This window comes from Pararge aegeria, chromosome 2 (genome assembly GCF_905163445.1).
Source record: "Pararge aegeria chromosome 2, ilParAegt1.1, whole genome shotgun sequence".
Classification (NCBI taxonomy): Eukaryota; Metazoa; Arthropoda; class Insecta; order Lepidoptera; family Nymphalidae; genus Pararge; species Pararge aegeria.
The window spans coordinates 10792074-10809467 of NC_053181.1; the positions used below are offsets into that span (position 1 = coordinate 10792074).

Here is a 17394-nt window from a genome sequence, read left to right on the forward strand (position 1 = left end):
ATGGAGATATTGTTCTCATTCCTACTAATATTATAAAAGTGGAAGTATGGATGTTTATTACTTAATCACACATAAACGGCTGAACGGATTTGGATGAAATTTGGTAGTTCCCGACGAAAAAATGGAAACTGTTTACTGTTTACACTTGTTGAGTTAAGCCACGGGCAGACAGCTTTGAAATTTGATATGCATGTCACCTATGCTATGGAAAAGGACGTGTACTTTCTTTACCGATCTCTCATAGTTCCCGTGGTAGGATTAAAAATTGTTAACGAACGAAGCTTTAGAAACAGTTCTGAAGTCCACGCAGACAAACTCGCAGGCGGAAGTTAATTTATAATAAGAATATAACATTTCGAAATCATGGTTATTTTATTAATAATATTATGTACCCCAAATATGGTGATAGCATAGAGGAGACTCTAAATTGCTTATTAAAGATTAAGTAAATATAATAGGATATACAAAAATTGCAAAAGTGTATAATGTCAGCGTACGTAGGTTCATAATCTAGATTACATTTACTAGGATCGTATTGTAAATAATTTAAGTATTCATACAATAAATATCGTATTTTTTACTAGTTACCTGAACTGTCTGTCGCGAGCCGAGGTGGTGTATCTTCACGGTCTGTTGGTACCACTATTACTACTTCATCATCTCTTGGTGATTCGCAGCAACGACTAGAAGATGTTCTGAGCAAAAGAGTTACTACTTCAGTAAATAGTATTCTGAGTTATTTAAAAGCATAAATTTAACTGCTATAAGTTAGTAAACTATAAAATTAGCTATCATAAAACAATGACACCAGTCTACGAGGTTAAATAAAAGAGCGGAAATAAAGTTTATTTTAATTACGTAACAAAATAGTTGTCAAAAGTAGTAGTAGTAATATTTTGCATATTTTAAAATGGAAAACAACAATGTTTGTTAAACATTGTTGTTTTCCATTCTAAAATGTCTCCTGCAATATAATGTTTATATAACAAACAATAGATATAATTATCTTTAATGAATTTCTTAATTTACTTAAAAGAATACGTCAGTGATATTAATATTAAGCAAACGATATAATTCATTTTAAGCTTACTTGACAATGACTTTCTTTCGCATAAATCTAGTTCCCAGATCAGAATAGCCCCTATTCATTGGTCGTTTATGCGGTATTGGTGGTGCTGACACTGGGGGCGGTGGCTCAAAGTTTCGAGATATAGGCGAATTCGGTTCGGAACACTGTTTGTCTGTCAGAGCTGGTCGCATTCTGTGCTGCATATCACCAGATGCCCCACTTTCTGTGCCTGTGTTATCTATCCTTCGCAAAGACCGCCTGTCCTCTTCATACAATTCTAATAAATGATCTAACTTACTTTCTATATCATCTACCTGAAAACCAATTGCATAATATATGTACCTAATGAAATACCAAAAGCTGCTAACATATTTCTACAAATAAATGTAATAACTTCGTTATTTCAATGTATAAGTCACACGTTAATGTATGATTAAATGAAAGTTGTTTACGTTATTTGAATAACACAAATTGTATTATTAAAAAACAATTTGTTTTCTTGTCAAATTAATGCTTAATATTGCGAAGGAATTTGTAATGCTCACTTGTCTTTCTATTTTTACTACTCTGGAAGCTAGACTGATTTTTGATGCATAGACGTCCTTTGCTTTAGATCCTTGCTTGCCAAGAATTTGGTCTAACCTGTGAAATTAACATTATGAAACACATGAGGATAAATTAACTACACAATGGTGATGGTTATTTCGTTTTATTCTAGTATTGAAGTATCTAAACCATTGTTTAAGAGCAATGTGCAATAGCCAGACAAATCGACAAGGCGGGTGCAAACGATCTAAATAATGTTTTGAATGAATAAATAAATAAGTAAAGTATAATCATTTTATGTCAAAAGAAACACTAACTATATAATATATACTAATCAAATATTAAATTAATTATGACTGAGTAGACGTGAAAACATCGGCAATAATAACATTTTGTTTACTTCTCTATGCCAAAACTAGCCACAAAACAAGAGCTCCTTGAAAAGCGGATTTCATTCTGACTATGAAAACAAATAACAAAAGTTTCAAGACATGAAATAGAAGTGTAAGATTTAAACAGTTTTCAATATAGGCGCCTAAACTGTAAACGTAAAAAAAAAAGTTTAGGTATTATTTGTTTATTACGTTATAATATGTGTTACTATGACAGCTTTAGTTAATTTAGGTAACATATTAAAACATTGGTTCCCCTATTGTAAAGTTTTAACGAGGGTGGTTAACAAACTTCGTCAGAAAACTTTAAAATCAGGAATTAAATTTAACCAATCTCTCTATTTTTTTAAATAGATCTAGTTTCGCTGTAGGAAATTATCGTTATCGTTAAATAACCTCATTGTAGGATTAATTTGACATAGAAAGTTGTAATAATTATGACATACCTATAATACTTTTCGTAATGCAGTGGTCGTGGTGGAATTAGTAGATGCTACTAGGAATAAACTACATTAAAGCCTTAATTTCTGCTTAATATATTTTTGTTGTGTTATTTTTATTTTTATGTTTAATACTAAGATTATAACACAAAATAAAGTGAAAATCTATGAATCTAATTCAAGGTTAACGTTTCATTTATTGAAGAAATGCTAAAAAATATTTCGTGTTATGAATTTAACCTATATGCTTAAAAAGTGTACAAAGACCGGATTGAGATCTACGTAACAAAATGAATGGTTAAATGAATTTGTTTAGTCTATTTAAAATAAGATATTTATGCTTATATTATATTATAGATGAGATTAAGTATTCTGAGGTCGATGCCTAGAGCTCATTTAAACAGGTGCCTACTTGGAGCTTATCTTAATATATATAAATCTCCTGTCACGATGTTTGTCCGCGATGGACTCCTAAACTACTAAACCGATTTTAAATTGAATTGGCACACCGTAAGCAGTCTGGAGACTGCTTACGGACACTGCTGGACACTTAAGAGATAGGATAGCTTAGATCTTTAATTATAGTCGCAATTTTATTTTATTGCAAATTTTTTGTCTATAAATAATATGGTATTATATATACTACTATACTCCTTTAAGGCTTAGCGATACTGAATACTTTAAAAGCAAAATCAAACGCAGACGAAGTCGCGGGCAACAGCTAGTACATTATATTTTCATCAATCAATTCCAAGTCAAATATTTTCACATTTACTTTAGTTCATTTATTTGGAATTTTTATGTTCCATAGCACAAGTTTAGAGGCAAATCCGTCTTCATAAACTTTCTTATAACTACGGAAAAAAGCTCTTTCGTAGCATTTGCATAGCTATAAGTATTATTTTAGTATCAAGGAGGATTATTTTTAGAAGTTAGAAGTTATTTGTTTTTTAATCTTTTCTATTGTTCAGGAGCTAAAACTAAGCATTACTATGGATCACAAAAACTATCATCAATACAACAATAAAAAATAATAAAAAAAACCACCCGAAAAATTACTGCCAAGGTCGAATAGACCAATTTTGTTCATAGGTTTGTAGGTTTGTAACTAAATAAAGCAGTCCTAAAAGTAAAAGCTAGACAATAATGTGAGCAGGCAAGAAAAGGAAATGATAAAGAATGTTTCCATACACCGATAAAACAATATGTAGGAAGATGGATATTAAAATAATATTGATGTTTGTTGAAAGTTCTCAGGATAGGTATAAAAGCATCACGTATAGTAAAGCTACAGTTTCAGACACAGTATTAGTGTTACTAGGTATTTAATAAGAAGTAGGAACAAACAAAGTTTTTATTGCTAAATTTGTTTAATTCTTATTAATTAAACATAAAATTTTTAAACAACATTTTCATATTTTTTTACTATAAAACCAGTGATTTAATACAGAATTCCGGGACAACCAAAGATTTTATTGTTTAATTTTTTATTCTATGAAATTAGGTTCGTAATTTAACTTTTAATAACAAACTTAAAATTTTTATACGAAAAACATTTTCATATTATTAAAAAAAAACAGTTAAATATTAAATATCTAGTCTAACTTTTAAACACGGATAGTTTTATAAAAAAAATGTATGTGACCTCAAAGAATAAATTGTTTTGTTAGAGTCACCGGTGCTCGATTCTACACGCGATTTGCTATTCTACCTATATAACATTTCCCTTATATCTCACCTGTACTGCAGGTTCTTGGTTCGGTTTAGGAGGTCAGCATGTCCCGACGAGTATTGTTCTATGACATCTTTCACATCATAAGGTTTCAAGGCTTCTCTAAATCTCTTGCGTGCGACAAAATACTTGAGCTATACGGAAATAAAAAAATCCTCAAGTCCAATTTAGAAATCCCAAATTTACCTAAACATACGGCTTTTCTTCCATCCTCCAAAAAAAACCCCGAAAAGATGCAAAAGCTAAAAACTTTAGACGATGTATCATAGCGGTCGATGTTCTAATATTATACTTATTCAATTCTATCGTATTGTTCTTTGAGCTAACGCTATTTCTGGCTCACGGTGTCAGAGCTTGAGCGATATTGAATGTTTGTGCCTACTTACAAGCTGATCAAAGGGTAGACATCTAATAGTTGTGTTGTGATAAAAGGAGTGTCTAATTTATTTGTAACCCTAGTGAAATAGAATAGTCATGCGTGTAGGTGGGCAGTTACCTATAGTAAACACAATGTCATGTACGAAGAGATTGATGAGTTGGGAGGATCAAAATATTTCATATCGTCTACCTACTTGTGATAAAAGTTTTTAAACGATTTCCATAAAAATACGAACCCCTGTCTAGGCATTTACACCGCAGAAATTTTTCATTAAATCTGAATTAATGACATTTTTAATTTTGAAAACACCATTGTATTTTTCTTACTCAAAAAGAAAAGTTTCAGCGGCATTTATTTTGAAATAGTTAATTCATTAGGTATGTTCATTATAAATATAACTTCTGAATTATAGTTAGCATCACACACACTACGATCTACTGTATATATAAGTAATTTTGTAATAGGTATTAGATTTCAAGCTTTTCTACATAGAGTAAGTATGTGTATAGTCCAGACGAAAGATATAAGATACAAAAAATGTAGCACAGGTTACAGGTAAATTAAAGTGCAAAGTTTAAATGACTTCACTGGGCGTGTTAAGAAGGGACGCTACATCTATACGGATAAACGACATATTCTATATCAAATCAATAGTAATTAGATATACACGGTAGAGTAACATTTTTAAAGTAAAATTTCTTTCTAAAGGTGGGCAGATACAAGTACCTACTATTGATGTGCCAATCGATTATGCGTATAGATCAAGAATACTGATAACCCTAGAATGTATTGTATTCGTACTACCTAGTCTGGACGTTTTTCACTCGGCCCAGCAGATCGACGTGTCCGGCGGAATATTGTTCTATTACATCCTTTACGTCGTAGGGCTTTAATGCTTCCTTAAATTTACGTCGGGCCACAAAATACTTCATCTGTCAGAATGCCATAAGACACACTTATGTACCATTAGAAATATATAAAGAGATATCAAAATAGTAGCCTAAATAAATAATGAACTACTTTAAATAATTTAAAAACTGTTCAAAATTGATGTTTAACTAATTATCAATTTACTTAAAAGGAAAGTTTATTTTTCTTTAGCCGTATATACAAATTTCAAAACATCTGGCGAACACACGGGCTTGCACGTACGTATGTAGGTACGTTTATAGAAATAGAAGCGAGCTAGAGGCTCGGCGTAGGTTGTGGTGAAAAGTACCTAATGCAACGTAGTGCCCTGAAAGCATACTGTTAGATTAAAAACAAACTTGGGTGAAGCCATAAGGTTTGGACATTGTAAACAGCTGAATTATTCAGCACAGCTCGATGACTGCTTCACTCCGCTACTTTACCCATCTGATAAATTATGAACAGGTTGAAAGGTGAGCAGAATTCTTAAATTGGAACACAATCCTCAATTCTCTATAGCTTTAACCAAACACAAATAAATATATCTCATTAGAGCATAATATATTTAAATTAATTTAACAGTACCTGCAAGCATTGCAAGACATACTGTATTTTATGTAAGATGGTAATAAAATTTGTACTTAATACGAAAGTACATATTACCATACGTGCTTTCTAAATTAGTACTTACTTTCCTTAAAAGCATTAGCTATATCGGCTCCATTAAATAGGATTTTACCTGGCTACTTTACTAGTTATTTATACATGCTACACCCCAGAGGTCAGGTAGCTACTTAATATGATGTTATGATTATGAAATTCAGTGTCAAATTGCTCCATACATATTATATGTACCGGTACAGCAGAATAGTTAAAGTTCAACTAACATTAAAGACCTTGGGATGTGTATTAGGGTGATTCCAAAAATGGGCATATTGTCATTGTATCATATTTTTGTTAAACGCTTATTTGTTAGACGAGTGTAATATCTGGTTATAAAATGTGTTACGTATGTTTTGCATACGTATTTCAGTAGTTTTTGTCTAGAATTAGATTCTGTTTTGTTAGTTGCGCATAAGACGGTACCTATTCATTAAACTCATTATATTGATATTCCCCAGAAGGTAGAAGATACCTACCTACTGCATTTTTACACGGAGTGTTCACTTAATTAAACCGGCCATTAATTTCACTAACGATATTAAACAACACACCAAAACCGATTTTTTAAATCCAATATGTTTTAAAAAAACGTTTTCAATAGGATCAGGAATTCTTGATATTGTTACTACATATTGACAAGCTCTGTCTCTTCCGCAAGCTATGCACAGTTATATCGTTAGTTTCGTGTAATGCTCAAAACGGTTAAATTTTAGTTATACCTATCAATTTACCGAAAATCGAAAACTTAATCACAAAGCCGCTCCATAAAATAAACTAGTTACCCATCAATTTTAATAAGTAAACCCATTATACTTATCTTTAAAATGTGTAAAAAGAGACTTCTCACATCATATAGAAATTTCATATCTTATACCGGCTAAGTTTGTTATGGGCTTTTTCTTAGCCCAGGGCGCGTTTGGAACCCTCGTAGCTTTAGTTTTAAATTGACGTATCAAAAGTGCCATCTATGTGCCTATTTGAATAAAGAAATATTTGACTTTGACTTTACCTATGTTATGAACGGTAACCTTATAAATTCGAAAAACTTTTTTGGAATAGAATAAAGTCTATAGCTACGAGCATATAATTGCGATTACTTACCTTTCTTATAAAACGAATGGCAGCTTTGTGGCGCGGAGTTAACGTGACGCAACGCGGCTCCTCGTCCTCGTCTGCATCAAAACGTAATATTCAATTAAACTTCTGAAACAAGATAATGGACTTGGAAAGTCGCGGGACGGTGCGGGCGCTTTACCTGGTCTCTTGTAATGTAGGCTATCGTTAAAACCTCATTCACATAAACGATATTATGAATCTATATAAAACACTTTTTTATTGGTGTAATTAAGTTTTTATTTAAACAGAAAAATACGTTCTCAACTAATGAAGATAAAAATGAAAATGAATGATATAATTAAATAATCATTAGTGTTACAATATTTTGGAAAATCTTTCCTAATCCGTACAAGTTTAAGGCACCCTAGATAGCTGTAATCTTGAAGGCATTCTAAATAGCTGCATAATAAAAAAAAATGTAAAGAACCGTGTTAAGCTATAAAACATCTCCGATAAAAAATTCGGAGGTTTAGGTACCCGCAAAACATACCATAAAAAAAATAGGTGTGATCGATTTTCTAACACGGATACAGACAAAATTGCATTAAATTACAATTTGCAACAGTACTACCTACCTACCTACATACAAAACATGTGCATTTTTTAATCCTTTTATTAAAAATGGTACTTATCGAAAAGGGTTATCGAGTCTACCGGTGATCCTAGAGCGGGCAATTACCTTGGCCAACGAATTAGTTTGGCCATCCAAAGGGGCAATGCTGCCAGCATCTTAGGAACTGTGCCTCGCTGCGGTGATTTCGAGGACGTTTTAGATTTTATTTAGTTTTAAATAGTTTATTTTAGGTTATATTTATAAAACCATTATTTTATCTCACTTTGGATAAGTTAATAAATAAGTTTATTTTAAATGGTACTTTTTATATTTATTATGATATCAGTAATTACGTTATCATAATCCATATCAGTATATGGCATTATAGATACACACTGTAAACTAAAATAGGTCTGTATTATAATATGTAAACTATTGTATGCATGTAGGCCAACATGACTGACTTTGATGTTCACTATGCAAATCCATACGATAACGTCACTACTAGCACATTGTTTACTTCTATATGTACCTAATGCATACGAAAGTGCCTAAACTCACTTGGTAACCGAACTTCTTACCTTCCAAATAAATAATATAAGGGGTTTTTGGCGTTTAATAAAGACAATTTTATTTTCAGACTTGGCGGACGTAGATCCACTCAATTTGCTAATCCAAATTCCAATATGAGAATGAATCTCTACAGATGGAAGAATGTTGCTTTAATTTGATAGATGTTACTAACAATCATGTGTATTTTATTTATGGTTATTTCATGGTTTTAGTATAAGCATATTTATAGTGGATTAATTTCGGCCGAGTTATAAATAGGCATATAAATAATTATTTTATTATTTATCGTAATTATTATTAGTAATTTCATCATTAATAAAACTTTGCTTTCAATGAATTGTTTTATCAGCAATTGTAGAATAAGTACTGACTCTAAAATAATCGCATTTAAAAATCATTACTGACAGTAATGATTTTTAAATGCGATTATTTTAGATATGATCTTATATTATATTCTATGAGACTTAAGGGAGACCTATTCAGTGTTAGCATTCATATCGGTATTGCATCACCAGTATAGCTCAGATATTTCCGTTCAATAAAATCGAGTAGGCCCAATTAGAAGGAGATACGGATTTTCTGCATAAGGAATTAGGATATAATATTATGTAACTATAATTTCCAATAGACTGTGACTTTACAAGGTCTCTACAATGAATGATGGCTAAAATAGTGCAAATGATGACTTCTAGTCTTTTAAAACTAAAAACCGAAGCAAAGCTATCATTTGCATGGTGCACCTCTTTGGCCCTCATTTAATGTACAGAACTTACAAGGTTAGTCTTTATCGGAAATTCGCAGGTAAATTCTCTGACCTTTGTTGTTTTTATCGGTAAATTAACTCACTTCACATAAATCTATAAGCTCATTAATGATACAACATTAAACTACTTCAGTATCCTAATTCCGCTACCCTTTTTTTCAATTTATACGTTTCCACCTATTAAAATAGCAATTTTAGCGAAATAAAACTAACCGATTTCGTATACTGCCAAGTTAGTAACTAGTCTGGTTAGCATTATCTACGGATCACGATATCCTCGGTTCGATTCCCGGGTAAAGCGAACAATTGATAAATTGGGCTTAATATCCAGGAGTAAGGAAATAAAGTATGTTAACTGTCCAGCCCCGTGCCTTTCTTGTTAAGCCGTCGGTCCCCGTTACTGTTACTAATATATTGTTATAAAAATAATCTCCAACCCGCATTGAAGCTGCTTGCTGGGTTTATATTCTAAAACCATCTGTATGTGAGAAGCCTGTAATTATAATGATGATGATTATTTTATAAAGCCGACCTCAAATTATCCTTTGAAGAGTAAAATATCAACAACAATCAAACAAAGTAGATTCACTTTAACTTTGTAAAAAGTTACCAAAAAATTTTAATGATCACAAACTTTTTAGCATTCCTGGTCTATACATATTTTTATTTAAATTTATAGGGTCCGTAATTTCTACAAGATAAAATAATATTACAATTAATTCCAGATGAATCTGTTTTATTCACAATATAATAACTTCACAATATATTTATTATAAATCATATCATAATATTATAATATCATAATCATAATAGTATTTGCAAAACAAAATATTTGTCTTTATAAACAAAAAGTGGATATAATCAACTTACAAGAAATGCTCATAAATTAGTGACATCTGCATATCGTCTGCGAAAGGTACAGAAGTCATGTGTTCGATTGAGTATACGTTTTATAATATGATTCCTAAGGCTAATGTTGGACCTACTAAAACTTACTACGCAGAGAACATAGATAGTGCAGCTTTAGAAACAGTATGGGGTATCACAAAGGAAAAAATTCATGAGCGCGCTGGAAGCAATGCGTATTGCGTAGAAAATATGATAATTATATAAAGCCACTCCCAGGCAGCTTGTGTTATGGGTACTAAGATGACTGATGAATATTTTATGAATATTAAAATCAATAATATGCAGATAAACACCCAGACAATAAAAACATTCATGTTCATCACATAAACATTTTCCAGTTGTGGGAATCGAAACCACGGCCTTAGACTCAGAAAACAGGGTCGCTGATTGGCCCGCGAGTATTGCACGTGAACGCATTGATTCGTGGTAGAGCAATATGAATTTGCACACGTTAATATATGAGGTGATGATAGTTTTAGAGTGTTGAACAGTACCTAGACATTCTAAACTAGATACTGATCTAGCCATTAAAAAAAAAAATATTTTTACTATTGAATATCTTCACTCCATAGAGAGCACAATAGCTGGAATAAGTAAACAATAACCTTGGTTGGTTATGGCTCATGTGGTTGTAGTTATTCGAACTATGTAAGTACTCACTCAGTTAAGTATTTCAAAAAACTAATTAGAATTTATTTCACCATCGTCATCACTTCAACCGATAGACGACCACTGCTGGACAGTCTTCATTTGTAGGCAAACTTTTAATTACATTTTTGTATTTTTTTTAAATATTATTTTTTATGAATTAACTCGGCGATTAAACTCGGCGATATACTTCGTCCGTTCAAATAGTTTACAGTGCACCCACACGATATGTTGGAAACTGTGTAAAATTAAACAAATAGGTAGTTACGTAGATTATAGGCAAATTTATTTGAATTGACACTTTATTTAATCATTTATTAAATTTCCTTACAATAATTACAACAATGTAAGAACGGCACACAAAGTACTAATTATTTAAACATCTGCAGATACCTCTGAATCGCGTCCCATCAATGTATCTACAGTTCCTCCGCTCAAATAGTTATAACTAAAGATTAAACGAAAAAATATAACTTAGGTTTTATTAGCCAAACGGCGAATTTATGTAATTGGGCTTTATTTACTCCATAGTCTTTCCTAGGATTTAACAAAAGTTGGCTTTCGAAAGTTAGGTTTTCAAATACGATGATTGGCAAACAAACGTGTAGTATTTTATTGTTAAAAATATACGCAAACTAGAACGAAGCATTGTGTTGATGCTGAAATGAGAAGATATTATTTTATTTTGGCGACGACTAGTAAAAGTTGAATGAATGAACACACTATATTGTACACAAAAAAACGTAATAAGTACAATTCACTAGAAGAAATGCCAATACAAATTTAATTATTGTGATCACTACGTTCATTGCGAACATCTGTAGGTATACAGTAACAGTTAAGTAATGGTCTACTCAGAAGCGACAGTGAGAGCATGTCATAAGACGAAGAGGTTTAGTTTTAAATGGAAGGACAAATATTCTTAGCCTCTTAGCTCTTACCGTCGGAGTTTTTCTTGGAGAGCGCTGTCTCGGCCACTGAATCCTCGCTGTAGGAAGGGTTGAAAGCCCGAGTGCGCCCTGAGCGGCCGTTCGTCGCGCCTGCCAACCCACACACGCTCACTTCAACACTGCACTCGTTCTTGTATTTAACCCACCTAATGAGCTCCCCGGCATACTTTCAAATGTAGAATAGAGATGTCAAGTTTGTTACAACATTGCTATATCTCATTTTATTTCATTGTAGTCAATCCCGACTCCTATCAAAGCCGCCCGTCTGCCTGTCAGTTAGCTGTCTGTGTACTGTGCATAAATAAATGTTGCTTTTGATAGAAGGACAGCCTTGTGATATCAGATTAATTTTGGCATGAGTTATGCTTTTAAGTGTGAATGCATAAGAAAAATATTAATTAGCAGGAAAAAATGTTACTGGATAGTTTTAGATACGGTCAATTATGAGACACTTATTCTTATATTTTTTACTTGCAAAGAAGTAGAATTTAAGCTAATTTGTGTTAAGCACTGACATAATAATGAAGGTGTTAAAACACGAATAAAATATCTTCTAAATACTTTCAAAATTTTAAATTATAGCTAGCTAGACTTGTAAAATTTTTGGAAATTTATTACTATAGGCAAGTAAGCTGTTATTAACAACAAAACTATCCCTATTGATTTTAGATAGGAATGTGGCCAGGAGGCTGAAATTAGGAAAGTGCGTGACAAACACACATTACCTCCTTTATTCGTTTTTGTTAATGAGGGCGGCGGTATTTCATAAAGAGTTTTTTTTTTGTTTCTGCTTTTTAAATGGATATTGCTTAGACAAAATAATAAAAATAAGACATATTCTTTTATTTAAAAATTAATCGGCAAACGGTGTTTGGATAGCAGTGAAACCACTAGAAATTGTTGACCTACTGACATTGGGTAAGTTATTATATCTTATGTTTTAAGATCAGTTTCACAATCGCCCACTAAACTCATAAAGATAAATTTGACGTCTTAACCTAGAATATTTTCATCCCACAAACTATCAACGCCAAATTGATCAATCAGTTATTTTAATGCATTTCTAATGTGTGATTGTGAAACACAGACCGATAACGGTATCATTATTAGAAAATCTTTAGAAACTTCTTAATCTCACAACTCAGTTATATCCGTGATTGGTAAATACCGGTTGAGATCCCTAATTAGCAAAATATTTTCAATAATAGGCGACCTACCCAGACAAAACATGTAATAGGGGTGAGGCCCACATAACGTACTTATAAATAAAGGAAAAAACTTCTTAAGACAGATAGACTTGACAAACCGACGGACGGACGACTAAATAATTACTATCAAATTTTGCGATTCATCAATTAAATGCAAAACGCACTTATCAAAGAATCTATTTTATTTTGGACATGAGATTTATAGCTCCATAGGTTATTCAAAGATGATCCAAATTTATATGATTTATGGTTAGATGGAGAATATGTACAATAAATATCTATATATTAAACCACTATTAATTATGAAATTCCCTATAATATCAACCTTTTTTTTAAATTTCATTCACTTAGTGAATTAAATTTTTTGGGCTTTTGAAAAACACTTACATTATGTAATTTGTAAATTTACATAAAAGGTAAATTTTCTTGCAAGAAAGAACATTACTATTATTAGTAGAAATATTATATTAAGAAGATTAATGATCAAAACAATGTCTGTGTATTCTTGCCCTTGCCAACTACCTTCTTTCTTTGTCCTATTGTATTATTATTTATTTATTCGCGATCTATATTGATTGTTGCAATCTTGAAATAATTAAAGATTAAAGTGAGGAATTGAAATCGTAGATACTTTTATAAACTTTAAGTGTAAAAATTCAAAAGAACCCTTACTACTTATTGAAATTGAATATACTACAAATTGAATTGAATTTATTTTTGAAATAATGGTATAAACGTACGAGTTGCGGACAATGCTCACTTTTACACTTCGAACCTTATAAAATATGTACCGAGTTACCGCAATGTTGTAGATTGGGCGTAGTATCCTCTTCACATTAGAAAATAAATGCTATAAACCTACAGAACAACACTTACATCTAACACGAGAGGATTGTAATATTTAATGCTTTACAGACAATTGTAGAGCAATTTAAGGCCTTAGTGATCGAAAAGAAATCATCATGCCAATGAGTTAAGTAATTAACTTACAAGAACAAGTGAAACTCTAACTTAAACTAGCGATCGTAATGTTCTTAGTTTGTAGGGTTCTGAACCTCTTAAAGAAACGAAATTGTCCATCTATCAATTGTCCATGTTTGGTATATAAGAAAATCCAAGCATTGGATAGAAGCAGGCGTTACTTTGCGGAAATCCATAATATATTATGAAAATTAAGCTTAATACAAGTAGTTGCTTAGATTTCGCTTGGATTTTCTATTATGGAAATTAAGCTTCATTAGCTATACACTCTGTATTTCCATCCAGATTTATAAATTACACCATACAGATTCTCCTGCTGTTCGCGGAGTATAGCAAATGAAGCTTAATTTTCATAATAGAAAATCCAAACGTTCAAAGAGTGTATACTCATAACGAACGACTTATCAATTGAGTTTCCATACAGACACAACCTAACTTACCGGACACCTGCCTTGAATGTTGCGAAGAAATATATCCGAAAATCAATGATTTTAATTCTCTTATTGAGTTATTGCCAGGAGCGAGTATTTTAATGTAAATTCACCACTTGGTAACCACTCTTTATGTTTTGCCCGCTTAGGGGAGGGTTTTCGTATAATCACTTCTTATCTCTTCCTATAACTTAAAAAAATCCCATCCACACAATAATGACTTAAACTCTATTTCAAATAACTGAAATTTATGAATTTCAGGCATTATACATCAGCATTACATAATCTAATATCTATTTAAATACCTGCGTTACACCTGAAAATTGGGTTGAGTGAAGGATCTTACATCAGTACCTTTATCATTGACAGAATGTGCGAAAATAAACATTCGTCTTTTTAGCATAGATTCTGGTGTAAATTATAATTAAACCTTTCTCAATGTGACATGTTCTTAATCATCATGACTCTTCTCTCAACAATAACAAAGAAAAGCCGTACCCGGTAAATCTGACCAAGTACGAGTAAGACTCGTGCACTGAGGGTTCCGCAAGTTGGAAAGAAACTGATTAAAACTTATTACTTGAAAAAATACATAATTTTCTAATTTTTTTTATTTTTTACATAATTCATCACTTGTTGTGTCTCACTTCAGAGCGCATACATTATTTATAATGAATTTTCCTATGCGACTGAAAATAAAATGAAAAGCTAAATCGAGCCGTGTCTTATGATACCTTACCTGACCTAATCAAAGATGTAATATTAGGCGGAAAAGCATTGGTTTTTGGATTTTTCTCATAGCTAACGCTAGATGACCTGCTTGGCAAATTTCATGATTCGAAGGTCATCAGGAAGCACCTTGTGAATTTCGATATTCAGCCAGTAAATTTTAGTTAAAAAATAGGCTGCGGAAACCCACATCTTTTTATTGCCTCCGAAAACTCGAAAACCTTCAGAGAAATAAAGGACCATTGACTTTATTATTCAGTATAAGTTAGTACGTCGAACCGTCTAGTCTCTGAGAAAAACGGAGGTGACATGATGGATAGACAGACAGATATAACACGGAATGATCCTATAAGGATTCTATTTATTTTTTGAAACACTCATGAAATTTTGTTGTGTATATTAAAAGTCTTTCGGGTAAGAAGTGGAAATGTGTGGAACGAATATTATTCACCATATATGCAAAACCAGAAATTCAAGACGGAATTCGTTAATTGATTTTACCTACTGCAGTAAAGAAACACCTAAATAATGAGGTCAATGCAGTGGTTGCCACTTAATGTCTAAGCAAACTATCGATCGATTTGGTATCTCTTTCTTACACAGGTGTAGGTCGTAATCTTCAAGTACAAACTTTTCAAAGTTGTGAAATATCAAAAAGCTCTTCGTATGATCCTCATGAAGCCATATGACATTATAATTGAAACGTTTTACGTATCAAAAAAGCCTGACCAAGTATTCATTGCAAACTATATAATTATAAACGCCAGCCTTTTTTTCCTATAATTTGTTTTGCACTTATTAAAGAACGGCACATAAGGTATTAAGTTATCACAAGTACAAAATATGTTATCAGTAAGCTATAATATTCCTCGAAGTGTACTTAATGTCACTATTGCACATAAAATGTGACCGTGGAAGAAAGATTTATCAATGTAGCCTAGCGTATCTTGGGAAAAGGTCAATACCTTACTCATTTTCTCAAGTAAGTAGCTAGGTACGATTTATAAAATACATTTGACCTACAACTCTTTTCCTATTTTATTTTTAGGTAGATCCCAAAACTGCCAGAAACCTTAATTTTTTTTAATACTCTCTTTAACAGAAAATACGTCTATAAACTTTTGTAATCAAAAATAGTAAAAATCTTAAAAGGTTTTTTTGTTGTTACCTCATAAAAATGTTGTGTACCTACTAAAAAGATCTATAGATATTATGATGCTATAAAATATACCTACAGATACATTTTTAGGTCATCGTACGTGTGATATTACACTTGCTACCGCGTTATGGGGCCCGCCTTTTAAGTTTGACCCTTCATAATCTATTGTATTTTAAACTTAGGTGATGTACACATAAGATGCTATAAAGTATTCTTAACGTTTGTTATTCTAAATAAATTAAATAGCAAGTTAGTTAATCTCGGTTATACTGAAAGCTTATCGGTGCCAATTCTGAATGAATCTACACATATATTTTAACTAAACTCAATTGACAGGTCATAGGTAATTCTATTCTTTACACCCTGTTTCCAAGAGAATTAGACCTGTCAATTAAGTTTAGTGTAGAGATTTTTGTTCAACGGAATTAGCTTTTGGCACCAGGCCCTATCTACCTTCAATACACTTAGTAATGATTATATATGTTTCTTAAAAATTCAGAAAACTAAATATCATTAAGAAATCCTCATTTTATTGTTTTTGGGATCCAGCGAGCTATAATCTGGGTCAACATGAAACACAAAAATGTAAACAATACAATTCTTTTTACTATAAGGTTATAAGGTCGCCTGGGTTATAATAATTTTATGTAGATATGAAGTGTGTCTTTTGAAATGCCAACAACCTACGTTGTTGGGACTTTACTGCATCACTATTGTTCTAAATATTTAGTTTTACTCATACATAAGTTTACAAAGCCATTTTAGTTTGTCTTTCTTTTATTTAAGTAGGTAACTACTTACCGATATAAAAATGTATTGAAAAATTGAATGAATCAGCAAATCTGCAGAGTTTTTGAAAGCCACCATCGGCAAACCTCATCTCGTTGCTTGGTGCATGTTTTAGGAAACTATAATGGCAAAAAAGTAGCTACCAACGCTATCTGCGCCTAGGTAAGGTTTAGTACTGTAAACCCAATAATTAATTTTAATAATTCTGAAGAATTATAAATATGAATGTTATGGGCCGCAGGTTTTCGAAGAAAATGACATTACAATATTAAACCTAAAACAATTTTTGGCAGCGCTTACTCGCGTAATAGTATGCGCACCTTTAGATTAAAAAAAAAAAACTAAATAGATACACTTTTGACATTTTCAATTTAGTGCTAGATTTCAAATGACATCAAATTCACCAGTATTTATAGTCGTACTTAAATGTTCTTCAACGTTTTCAAAGCATTTTT

At 31.8% G+C, this 17394-nt stretch overlaps 1 protein-coding gene across 2 annotated transcripts in view; it reads right to left on the reverse strand.

Annotated features, from left to right (window-relative positions):
• The window catches only part of LOC120629926 (potassium voltage-gated channel subfamily KQT member 1), a 54355-nt gene that overhangs the window by 2372 nt on the left and 34589 nt on the right, over window positions 1–17394 (reverse strand). The window contains exons 11-16 of one of the 2 annotated variants that reach the window (XM_039899014.1): window positions 11634–11732; window positions 7232–7302; window positions 4186–4313; window positions 1615–1711; window positions 1091–1383; window positions 589–695 (exon numbers count right to left, since the gene is read on the reverse strand). In XM_039899014.1, coding sequence (XP_039754948.1) covers window positions 589–695; window positions 1091–1383; window positions 1615–1711; window positions 4186–4313; window positions 7232–7302; window positions 11634–11732 — 795 coding nt within the window. The remainder of the gene's footprint in view (window positions 1–588; window positions 696–1090; window positions 1384–1614; window positions 1712–4185; window positions 4314–7231; window positions 7303–11633; window positions 11733–17394) is intronic. The other variant, XM_039899022.1, reaches the window with a different exon arrangement.